The following is a 12131-nucleotide window of genomic DNA, read 5'->3' as shown; positions in this document are numbered from 1 at the left end:
TGTATCTACAGTTATGTGCTCTCTTTTCTTTTCTAATATTATTTATTTATACTTTTGTTTCCTCGATCAGTCTTGTCAGAGGTTTGTCAATTTTATCAGTTCTTTTAAAGACCCAACTTTGTTTTAAAATTTATTAATTTCTGCTTTTATCTTTATTAGCTCCTTTCTACTTTCTCTGGATTTATTTTCTAGTTCTTTTCCTTACTCCTTAAGTCACTTTTCAGCCTTTTCCATTTCTAATAGTAATACTTAATGGTAAAAATTTCTTTTGAAGTACTGGTTTCATTGCATTCCTTAGATTTTGATATGCAGAACTTACATTTTTGTTCACCTTTAAATACTTTTAAATTTTTCTATTAACACCTCTTCTTTTATTCCATAAATTACTAGAAGTGTTTATAAATTTTCAAATATATGTGTTTTTATGGTTGTCTTTTTTGGAATGAATTTGTAACATAATTGCATTTTGGTCAGAGAATGTCACCTGTGTGATACAAATTCTTTGGACGTTGCTTAGACTTGCTTTACGGTTTAGTCATCTTTTATAAATGGTTTATGAGTTCTTGAGGAAAATATGTAATCGATAATAATTGATTGAAGGCCAAAAATTGCCATTAGATGAAGCTTATTAGTTGTTTTGTCCAAATCCCCTTTATCTTTCCTAAATTATGATATATTTGATCTACCAATAATTGAGAGCCATGATAAAATTTCACAACATGGTAGTGGATTTGTCAGTTTCTTGTGTTCTAACAATTTATGACATATATTTGGAAGATATTTTATTAAGTGCAGACAAGGTCTAGAATAGTTATGTTTCCTGGTGAAGTCAACCTTTTATTATTTTGTAGTGACTCTTTTCTTTTGTCAATGATAATGCTTTAATACATAAAGTCTAATTTGTAATTAATATAGCTATACCAGCTTTATTTTAGTTGGTGTTTATCTGGTGCATCTTTTCCATCTTTTTATGTTCAACTTTTCATGATCCTTAATGTTTTAGGTGCCTCTTTATTTTTTTAAATTTTATTGCAGTAACATTGGATTATAGCATTATATAGCTTTCAGATGTACATCGTACTATATTTCCAATTCTGTGTAGATTACATCATGTTCACCACCCAAAAACTAACTATAGTCCATCCCCTCACATGTGAGCCTATTCACCCCTTTTGCCATCCCCCCTCCCCCTTCCCCCATGGTAACCACCAATCCAATCTCTGTTGCTATGTGTTTGTTTGTCCTTGTTTTTATCTACTTATGAGTGAGATCCTACAGTATTTGACTTTCTCCCTCTGACTTATTTCACTTGGCTTAATACCCTCAAGGTCCATCCATGTTATCACAAATGGCTGTATTTCATCACTTCTTATGGCTGAGTACAATTCCATTGTGTATATATACCACATCTTCTTTACCCATTCATCCCTTGATGGGCAGCTAGGTTGCTTCCAAGTCTTGGCTATTGTGAATAATGCTGCAATGAACATAGGGGTGCATGTATCTTTATGCATTTGTGTTTTCAAGTTCATTGGATAAATACCCCGCAGTGGGATAGCTGGATCATATGGTAGATCTATTCTTAATTTTCTAAGGATACTCTCTACTGCTTTCCATAGTGATTAGGCGCCTCTCTTATAAATGATATATATATTTTTAAACCATCTCTGACTTTCAACCAGAAAGGTTACTTTATTTACTTTCACTTTTATTAGATATATATATGTATTTCTACTTTTTACTTTAGTGCTTTCTTTTCATCCTGTTTTTATATGCTGATTAAGGTGTGCAGTTTTTCTCTTTTTTAAAAAATTAAAGTGTATTTTCCCTTTAGTCCATTTCTTCCTTCTGCTGGTTGAGAAGTTATACACACTGTTACTTTAGTGATCACCTTTAAAATTTTAGCTTGCATACCTATCTTAAACTCTTAAATTAATTTATGTCTTAACTCTATGCCCAAAGGAGACCTTAGAATTCTTTAACTTTAGTCATCCCTCCCTTGGCTTACATACTTTTGTTGTCTGGTGTTATTTTATATAACGTTTCTTTGGATTCACCTACATGTTTACAATTTCTTTGCTCCTCATTTCTTCTTACATCTCAGACTTTCCTTGGGATAATTTTTCTTTCTGAAGTACAGCCTTTGGAAAGTCTACATAGATCTTAAACTCAGTTTCTGTGTATTTAGAAATTATTTTATTTCATCCTCATTCTTGAAAGATAGTTTTATTGGGGCCTCAATTCTATGTTGATGGTTCCTTTCTGTCAGCATTCTGAAGCTATGAATCCATTGTTTTTCTTTACTTCCATTTTCTGTTGAGGAATTTGTTGTCTGCCTAACTGTTCCTACTTTGTAGATAATTGAAAAGACCCAGGATCTAACCCAACTCTACCACTTAACTTGTTATGTCATCTTGGCGTGTCACTTCAATTCCCTAGGCCTCAGTCCTTTATTGGCCAAATGGAGACAATAACACCAACCTCATAGCTTTGTTGTGAACATTAACTCAGAAAATGTATGTGAAGTACTATACAAATGCTTACTATTATTTACTCTTGCCTGGCTACTCTGCCATTATATTACTATCTTGTTCACTTCTCCCTACCACTGGAAGTAGTTGGAATGAGGCAAATGGATCAAACCCAGGATCTTATAGCCAAAGTGAGAAATGAAGAAGGCCAAGGATTCTTCTGAGAAGGTTAAGTTTCTGTACTAGGATCTAAGATGTCAGATAGTAAAAGAGCTTTCCTATTCCATCCCCACTGCCACTGCCTTGCTTCAACTTCTTATCATCTCTCGCCTGGATTAGTGCATCACTGGTACTTTTCTCTTTAGCCTAGTAGGCCCTTTTTCACATACTGCCAAAGCCTTCATTCTAAAATGCAAATATGATTACTTCCATGATGAATAGCTTATGGCAAGTCCCAGATATTGCAATGTCCCAGGTTGGGTTAAATATATAGTGGATGTGTTCCCAGAACAGTCTGTGTCACAAAAGTGGTAGAACATTAGGATTAGGAGACAATGGTGTTCACATCAAACTACCCAGGATCATATCCCAGTTTTCTAGTTAATAACTGTGTGCCTTGTAGCAAACTGTTTAACATATGCAGCTGTAAAACAGAGGTAAAAGTAGTACGTACTTCAACAGGTTGTGAAAGCTTGCAGTGCATGGCACCTAAGTGCTCAATAAATGTTGACTGTTATTGTTATGGTTTGTCATATTCTAATTGCTGGTCCCCCTTACTTAATTGTAAGATAAGTACATGTTAATTATTATTTTTATTATTATTGTGGATGACATTATAACTGATTACTTCTCAGTGTCTCCAATATACCTCCAGTAATTTTGGGATAGAAATTGGCTTACTCTTCTTTGCTTACCTAGAAGCTTGCTTAGTGTTTGGTACTCAGTTATTATAGGAATTGAGCCACAAGCAGAAACAGGAACTGGCTGTGTTTCTGCCCCGGTCTGAGGTGAATGATGTTACCTACACCATTCACTGGAGTCAAGAGCTCACACTCAACTCTCCGACACGGTGGCATAACTTTGGCTTTTTAGAGCATTGTAGTACTGATTCTGATTCTGCCCTTTCCCACCTATCCCCAAATAAATCGTGTCTCGTAAGAAAAAAAGAGATGATAATACTTTACACACACACACACACACACACACACACACACACACACGCCAGCACGGAACGAGAGGCTCAGGGGCATCAGTGCACCAGGGCACACACATCTCAAGGGACAGGCTGCAGAGAAGGCAAACCCAACGAGAGAGAAGGTGGTCGGTGCACTGCAAGGTCCGGACCTTTCCTACATTTTTAGCTATAAGAGCCTCCAGCTCTGAGTATGGCAAGATCCTCGAGAAAACAGAGAAACACAGATGTCTGCAAGAGCCTGCGAGACAATGGAGGATCCAACTAGAGCTGAAACGGAGGCTTTCTGAAACCTGCAGGTTTTGCTATATTCGCAGCACAAGCCTTCAGGGGACACCCTACTACCGTGTGCCACAGCACCTTCCGGCCCTCCCCTCATCTCTGGGGCGCTTCCGCTTTGCCGGAATTTTCTCGGCGCTGTCTCTTTAAGCTCGGTGCAGCGCGCACGCGCCCTGGCTGCTGGGCGGGGCGGACCTGGCCTAGGGCGCCGAGGGGCGGGGCTCAGGCTGCGGCAGCCGGTTATCCGCCGGCCGGTGTTCCCTCCGCCTTTCCGCAAGGTCCCCGCGGCCCCGGGCGAGGCCCGCGGTTTGGGAGCTGCAGGGTGGAGACCTGCGTCTCCTCTGCCTCCGGCTCGGGCGGCGGCTCGGCTGCTGTGGGCCTGGCCCCCGGGCGCCCACCATGGCGGGGCCGCGGGTGGAGGTGGACGGCGGCATCATGGAGGGGGTGAGTGCGGGGCCAGGGCCGCGGGGCGGCTGCCGCGCGGACTGGCCAGGAGAGCCTTCAGACTGACAGGCTTCTCTCTCTTCTCTCTGCACCCGCGCTCTTGGCAGGGCGGCCAGATCCTGAGGGTCTCCACGGCCCTGAGCTGTGTCCTGGGCCTCCCCCTGCGGGTGCAGAAGATCCGCGCGGGCCGCAGCACGCCTGGCCTCCGGTAAGCCGGGCCGCCGGGCTGTGGGGCTGCAGCAGGGCGGCTGGGGCGGGCCCGCACCGGGGGATGCGGGGCCGGGGGTTGAGGGTCAGGGGACAGCCCGGGAGGCTGGAGGGGCGGGCTGGGCCGCGGGGCTGGGCCATCCGGAGCCCGGGCAGTGATGCTGAGAAGATCCCCGCCCCAGGCTTGAGGAATCTGAAGCCGGGCCGCAGGCTCCTGGGGGACGGTGCTGCACCCTGGGGCGGGCGGTCTTGGAAGCTTCGAGGGGCAAGTTTAGAAAATAGACGCATGTCTTCTCTATTTGGCTAGAGTTGTCTCTTGTCCTAATGAGTTAATCTTATAAAATGTTTCCCCACTTCTTCGGGGCCTTCCAAGTACCCGGAGAGGTCGTAGCAGCGGGCAAGATGGATCAGGGCACAACAGCCTCTACGGCCAACCGAAACCCTACTTTTAAACCAGGGCGTGCGCTCTCTGCTGCCGCACATTTTAGAATCATAGAACAGGAAGGGCCCCCTGAGATGTGTGATTCCAGCTGTCATCCAGACCTCTAGGAACCTGTGAATACAACCAGAATTACCGGTTGTGGAGCGGGACAACGTTGACACGACCTTGCTGCTTCTGTCCAGGAAGCTGGGCATGCCACTAGATAAATTTCAGGAAATATGGACCTGTTAGAAGACGACCCAGGTTGAAGCCAAACTGATTCCTTAGTGTGTATTTTGAGTACAGTCTCTTAGTTTTTTTTTTTTAATCTGAAGTCCATTTTGAAGTTATTAAAAGGAAGTTATTGATATGTGTGTTCATTAATTCCCTTTGTCACAGCAGTTGTTTGCAGCAATCCATTTCACCAATAGGGAAATCCAGTTCATTAAGGCCGTGTTAGGTACTTTATTCGTTTGCTAGGGCTGCCATAACAAAATATCACGAACTGGGTGGCTGAAACAACAGAATTTTATTTTTTCCCAGGTCTAGAGGCTAGAAGTCCAAGATCAAGTGCTGGCAGGGTTGGTTTCCTCTGAGGGCGGTGAGGGAAGATTCTGTTCCAGGCCTCTCTCCCTGGCTTGGAGGTGGCCCTTGCTGCCTCTTCACATGGTCCTCACTCCATGCATGCGCACTCTTGGTGTCTCTCTGTATGGCCTGATCTCCTCTTTTTTTTTTTTAAAGATTTTATTTTTTTCCTTTTTCTCCCCAAAGCCCCCCAGTACATAGTTGTATATTCTTCGTTGTGGGTACTTCTAGTTGTGGCATGTGGGACGCTGCCTCAGCGTGGTTTGATGAGCAGTGCCATGTCCGCGCCCAGGATTGGAACTGACGAAACACTGGCCGCCTACAGTGGAGTACGTTAACTTAACCACTCGGCCATGGGGCCAGCCCCTGATCGCCTCTTTTTAGAAGGACATCAGTGAGAATGGATTAGGGCTTGCTCTAACTGCCTGTTTTTAACTGAGTCACCTCTTTAAAGGCCCTATCTCCAAATACAGTCACATTCTGAGGTCCTGGGGATTAGGGCTTCACCGTAGGAATGTTGGGGGAACACAGTTCAGGTTATAACAGCTACCATAAATTGTTTAGTGAAGTGCAAGTGAGACTGGTAGCGCTTAGCAGTTGTGTTAGTTTTCCTCTTTTGCACATTTCTGATTTGCAACAGTGTATCAGCGTATATGTTTATAAATAAAATAACTAGTCTAGAAGGAACCCTTAAAATGATGCCTACTTGCAGGTAGTCTTGGTGCATAAAAACCCAAAAGGAGACTCTGACACTGAAGATACGGCTCTTATTGTGGTTAGACCTTGCTGTTTTCTCACCATTGCAGTTTTATAAATGTGTCATAAAATGTGGGGATATAGGCAGTCTGAATGCACACGTTTTGATGCAGTCTTATGACCTGAAGGCCTCAACATTTATCTGGACTGGAAATGATTCGCGATTTGTGTGATGGGCAACTGGAGGGGGCAGAAATCGGCTCAACAGAAATAATATTTACACCCGAGAAGATTAAAGGTGGCCTCCACACGGCGGATACCAAGACAGCAGGGTATGTGTCTCTTACATTCCACGTAAGTATGGGTTCTGCAGTCAGACCTGCATTCAGATGCAGGGACTACCACTTACGGGACAAGTTCCTTCACCTTTTGGAGCTTTAGTTCCCTCACTTTTCAAATGGAGATAAAACACATACCTTTCAGAGTTACAGACTGTATAAAGTTTTGGGTACCTAATTGCTTATTAATTGTTGCTATTATTAAATCTAGAATTTTCTCATTGTATAGTATAGCATATTTGTCTATTTTTTATTATTTAGAAATTGAATATTTGAAAATGACTAAATTTTCATGCCCTGTAGTAATAATGGTCTTTACCTTGTAGCATATTTATTTCTTGGTTTACAGCTAATTACGAACCATATTCTCCTACTTTTAGGCTAGGTATTTTTGTGTCTTACGCATCCCTATTTAGGAAGTTTTAGAAATGATCTTGGGTTTTTTTTCCACATTGGGAAATGGGTATTTAACAAATTGAGTCTTTAACCTATTCCAAGAGTCCCTCCTTTTTTTGCTGAAACATGGAGAGCAGTTTTTGTGTTTTCCGTGTTATTTGGCTAATTGCTATTGTAAGCAGCATCCTTGTACCAAAATCCTATCCCTTTGCTAGGAAGTTCAATAAAATAAGAAATAGGACTGTAAATCTGATGCCGATTTGTTTCCGAAATGACTATTTTAATAGATTAAGATTTTTTTTAGTTTAAGAAATGGTTAGTGATCATTGAGATTTGAGTTATGATGTGACTAGACCTCTATGAAAAGGAACTTGCTGCTGGGCCCAAAGTGAGGTTTGCCAAGTGAGAACTTTCTGAAAGATACTAAAGAATTTTGAGGTATCATTATAGTCAGCATATTATTTTCGGCATTCTCCTATACAAAAAGGGGAAAAAAAGTTAGAGGTAACCAACTATCTAAAAGTTTACTAAAACAGAATCATAGAATTTTGAAACTGCAAGAGGGAAAATAGAAACTGTGTATTCCAACCCTTCCTCCGTTTGTTTTTTTTTTTTAAGATTGGCATCTGAACTAACAACTGTTACCAATCTTCTTTTTTTTTCCCTTGCTTTTTCTCCCCAACCCCCCCCCGACCCCAGTACATAGTTGTATATTTTAGTTGTGGGTCCTTCTAGTTGTGGCATATGGGATGCTGCCTCACCATGACCTGATGAGCGGTACCATGTCCGTGCCCAGGATCCGAACCAGCAAAACCCTGGGCCACTGAAGCGGAGTGTGTGAACTTAACCACTCGGCCACAGGCCGGCCCCTCCTTCCTCCGTTTTGTGAATGAGAAAATGAAGACCCTCTGGTGTAAAGTGGCTTACCTCAGGTCATAGAGTCAGGGTCAGAACTAGGATTAGAATCTAGACCTTCTGGCATCTAATCCACCAGAATTTATGGGAAATGAATTTAAAGTTGATAATCTAGTTGCATTCAGGAGACTAAAACAAGCTTATTCCTAGTAAGAAACACATCTTACTTATTTACATTCTAACATTTTTGTCCCTAATTGTGATCACAGTATCATGTGTTTTCTCCAGAGTCTGCCTTTGCCTTTGCAGTTCCTTACTCTCCTAAAATTCAGATTTTCTGTGCTATTCTTAGAATCTGATTTTATCAGGGGGAAGAGAAACACTTTATGTGTTGGGTTCCTCAGAGAGAATAAACCGAGAAGTTCAGGAATAAACCGATGGTTTATAGTAAATGAAACATTGCCAAGTCTTTTTCACTTACTTCTACGCTTAGCTCCTTGAGAACAGGGATTATAGTGCATACATTTTCTCTTAAAATGCCTAACATATTACGTAGTCAATAAATATTTACTGAATTAATGAAATGCATTCTCATTTATAGAGGCTGACTAGTTCAGTACGCATGCATCGTTGCTATAAGAAAGTTAAGTAAAGGTCTGTCTTTTGGTGTGTAGAAGCTATGTCCAACTGCCTTTCAGACTACAATCTACAGAGAAATATGATTGCTTTCCCTTGACTTTGGAGAAGGGAGATAACAGCTCATTTAGAAAATCTGACCAAGTGTTTCATTTTATAAAATACTTCATATACTATAATTATTTCTTATGATTTCTTGTATTACTTGACTATAAGGACCAAAGAGAGGTGAGTTATAGCAAGGATTATTTCCTTAAAACTTTTTTCCATGTAAAATATTCAGCTAACAGTCTTTGTAAAATATTCTATTGTATCATGAACTCCACGATGGTAGGAATGATGTCTTAACTTGATATTTGGAACAGGGCCTTGTGCGTGGCAGAGATTCAGGTATAATCATTTGAATATTTCTAGACCTTGACTGTTTTGAATGCCTTTTTATAGACTGCTGGCTTGAAGAATCCTTTTATAGAAACGTTGTAAAGATGGTTTTATTAAAAAATTTTTTTTACTTCTTTGTACTATAAAGTGCTAGAAACTACCTAAGAGCACGCATCTAATGTGTTTAGTATTGGATTCAAACCCAGATTTGCTTATCAGTTAAGGCCAGTTCCTTCTACTGTGAAATACTGTCTCTCTTTTTTTTTTAAGCTTCTAGGTTGTATCATTCAGTTACTAAAGTGTTTTTCAACTTTACACTTGAAGGCATGTACCCGCCTTCCCAGTTTCTGTGCTTCGGTTAATGGTGATGTGTAGTAACATTGCTTTCTTGAGACTTTAAAAAGAAAACGCAGCTAAGCCTGTTCTGCCTTCTCCTTAGGAGCGTATGCCTCTTGATGCAGGTCTCAATGCCCTGTGTTCTCTTTGCTGCTTCTCCATCAGAACTTCGCTTGAAAGGTGGAACTAATGCAGAAATGGCACCACAGATTGATTACACAGAGATGGTAAGGGCTTTGGTTGTTGTTGACAAACTAAGATGATCTCATATATTCTTCCGAACCTCCATTCTCTGTTTAAATATATCCTGAATGTTTTTGTGTACATACCTGTTTATTTCTTCATGGTGTCTAGTTCTGCTGTGGGAGAGGCTAAGGGATTGTGTTTACTTTAGATTTTTTGTTGTATCTTAGAACAGTGTTTGTAGCAAACTCTTTAAAAACCTCGAGTGTAATTATTATGTAAATTATATCACTTATTACATAAATCAGTTATTTTATAAATATAGGAATTATGATTTGAAAGAAAAAACTCAAAACAACAATTAAGTACTATGTTTGACAAGAGTTGATGAGGATGTGGAGAAATTGGAACCTTTGCTCACTGTTAGTGGGAATACAAAATGATGTAGCCACTATGGAAAATAGTATAAGGGTTCCTCAAAAAATAAAAAATAAAACTACCATATAATCCAACAATCCAGCCTCTGGCTATTTATGCAAAAGAGTTGAAATCAGGATCTCAAAGAGATTCCCATGTTCCTTGCAGCACTATTCATAATAGCCAAGATGTGGGAACAACCTAAATGTCCATGGATGGGTGAATGAATAAAGAAAATGTGGTACAGACATACAATGGAGTATTATACAGCCTTAAAAAAAATTGTAGAATTTGTGACAACATGGATGAATCTTTTTTTTTTTTAAGATTTTATTTTTCTTTTTATTCCCCAAAGCCCCCTGGTACATAGTTGTGTATTTTCAGTTGTGGGTCCCTCTAGTTGTGGCATGTGGGATGCCGCCTCAACGTGGCCCAATGAGTGGTGCCATATCTCCGCCCAGAATTCAAACAGGTGAAACCCTGGGCCACTGAAGCAGAGTGCGTGAACTTAACCACTCGGCCACGGGGCCAGCCCCAACATGGATGAATCTTGAGGACATTATGCTAAGTGAAATAAGCCAGTCACATAAAGACAAATAAAGATTCCACTTATATGAGATATCTAAAGTAGTCACATTTATAGAATCAAACAGTGGAATGGTGGAGAAAGGAAGTTACTAATCAATGGGCATACAATTTTGTTATGATGGATAAGCTCTAGAGATGCTGTACAACATTGTACCTATAGTCAACAACAATGTATACCGAAAACTTTGTTAAGAGGGTAGATCTCATGTTATGTTTTCACCACAATAAAATAAAATTTTAAAAAAAGAATTAAATACCATATTTTGACTGTAAATTTTTAAAGTGATAAAACTCAATATTGGCATACTCATAAAACTAATGGGAGAGAAAAGTGGTATCCTTTTTTTTCTCCATGTTTATTGAGTTGTAATTATTTATAGTAAAATTCACCTTTGCTAGTATAGAGTTCTGTGATTTTTGACATATGGTTGTAAGCCAGCCCCCACAATCAAGATGCAGAATTACTGTAAAAAATTCCCTCATACCCGTTTGTAGGCAGCCCTACCCTCCCTGGCAACCACTGATCTGTTTTCTGTCATAGTTTTGCTGATGGTTCAGAATGTCGTATAAAGGAATAATATGGTATATAGCCTTTTGAGTCTGATTTTTCCACTTACCATAATACATTTGGGATTCATCCATGATCCTTTATCAGCAGTAAAAGCTAGGTAGTGTTCTATTATGTGGATATACTAGTTTATTTATCCATTTGTCTGTTGAAGGACATTTGGCATATTTCCAGTTTTGGGCAATCAGGAATAAATCACTATAACACTTATGTACAGGTGTTTTGTGTGAACATAAGTTTTCATGTCTCTTGGGTAAGTAACTAGGAGAGGGAGTGCTGGGTATAATAGTAAATATACATCTGACTTTATGAGAAATTGCCAAATAGTTTTGGCATCCAAAGTGGCTGCACTGTTTTGCATTTTCACCAATGCTGTATGAGAGTTTCAGCTGTTCTGCATTCTCCCCAGCACCTGATATTCTCAGACTTAAAATTTTTTTTTGCCATTTTAATAGATGGCATAATCTTTTTAAATTCAGTTTCATAGAATGTATAGTGAAAGTTAAAGTGTATCTCTCTTTACCTATTAATTCCACTTCAAAAAAATGACCCTCATTAAATATTACAAAATGCAGCAAAAGTTAAATGTTAAAGGTATTTGAGCAGAGCGTTATATCCTATAATTATCATTATATAGTATATATAATTATGTAATAATGAAAACTTGGAGAATGGTTAAGTAAGTTATGCTAGAATGCCATGCAGTCATTCAAATTTGTTTAGGAAGAATTTTATGATGTTGGGAAAATAGGTTTTTTTATGATGTTGAATGGAAAAAATAAGGATAAACATTGTATGTGCAGTGGGATTTCAACTGTATAAAAAAATTGAGAAGCAGAATGGAATGCTGTTCACCAATACCCCCTAATTTCTTAGAGTGCATTATATTGAGAAGAGTTAGGAAACATTGGCCTCGAGTAAAATAACCACTGGGATCAAGTATCCTGAGTTCTGATAATTTTTTCCATTAGATAGACTTGCACAGCCCTGATTAATTAAAAGTTAAACTTTTAATTTTAGCTACATGTCATTTATTTTATTTGAAAAATAGAGCTAGCTGACACATTTTTATATCACTGTTTATCTGTAGTGCCTCATTAGTAGCTCAGTGCAGAGCACTTTTGTTTAATAAATATAC

The 12131-nt window shown here is 39.7% G+C and overlaps 1 protein-coding gene across 7 annotated transcripts in view; it reads left to right on the top strand.

Annotated features, from left to right (window-relative positions):
• Positions 1–12131, top strand: part of RTCA (RNA 3'-terminal phosphate cyclase) — a 37849-nt gene that overhangs the window by 6223 nt on the left and 19495 nt on the right. For 4 of the 7 annotated variants that reach the window (XM_070592178.1, XM_070592177.1, XM_070592176.1 and 1 more), the window contains exons 2-4: positions 4494–4594; positions 6484–6627; positions 9341–9464. In XM_070592178.1, the coding sequence (XP_070448279.1) occupies positions 6509–6627; positions 9341–9464 (243 nt within the window). In that variant the 5' untranslated portion in view covers positions 4494–4594; positions 6484–6508. Of the gene's footprint in view, positions 1–3769; positions 4387–4493; positions 4595–6468; positions 6628–9340; positions 9465–12131 lie in introns of those variants that run through there. The other 3 variants (XM_070592179.1, XM_070592175.1, XM_070592180.1) reach the window with 3 other exon arrangements.

The sequence above is a fragment of the Equus przewalskii genome, chromosome 24 (assembly GCF_037783145.1).
Source record: "Equus przewalskii isolate Varuska chromosome 24, EquPr2, whole genome shotgun sequence".
Taxonomy (NCBI): Eukaryota; Metazoa; Chordata; class Mammalia; order Perissodactyla; family Equidae; genus Equus; species Equus przewalskii.
This window is presented reverse-complemented; position numbering and strand designations above follow the sequence as displayed.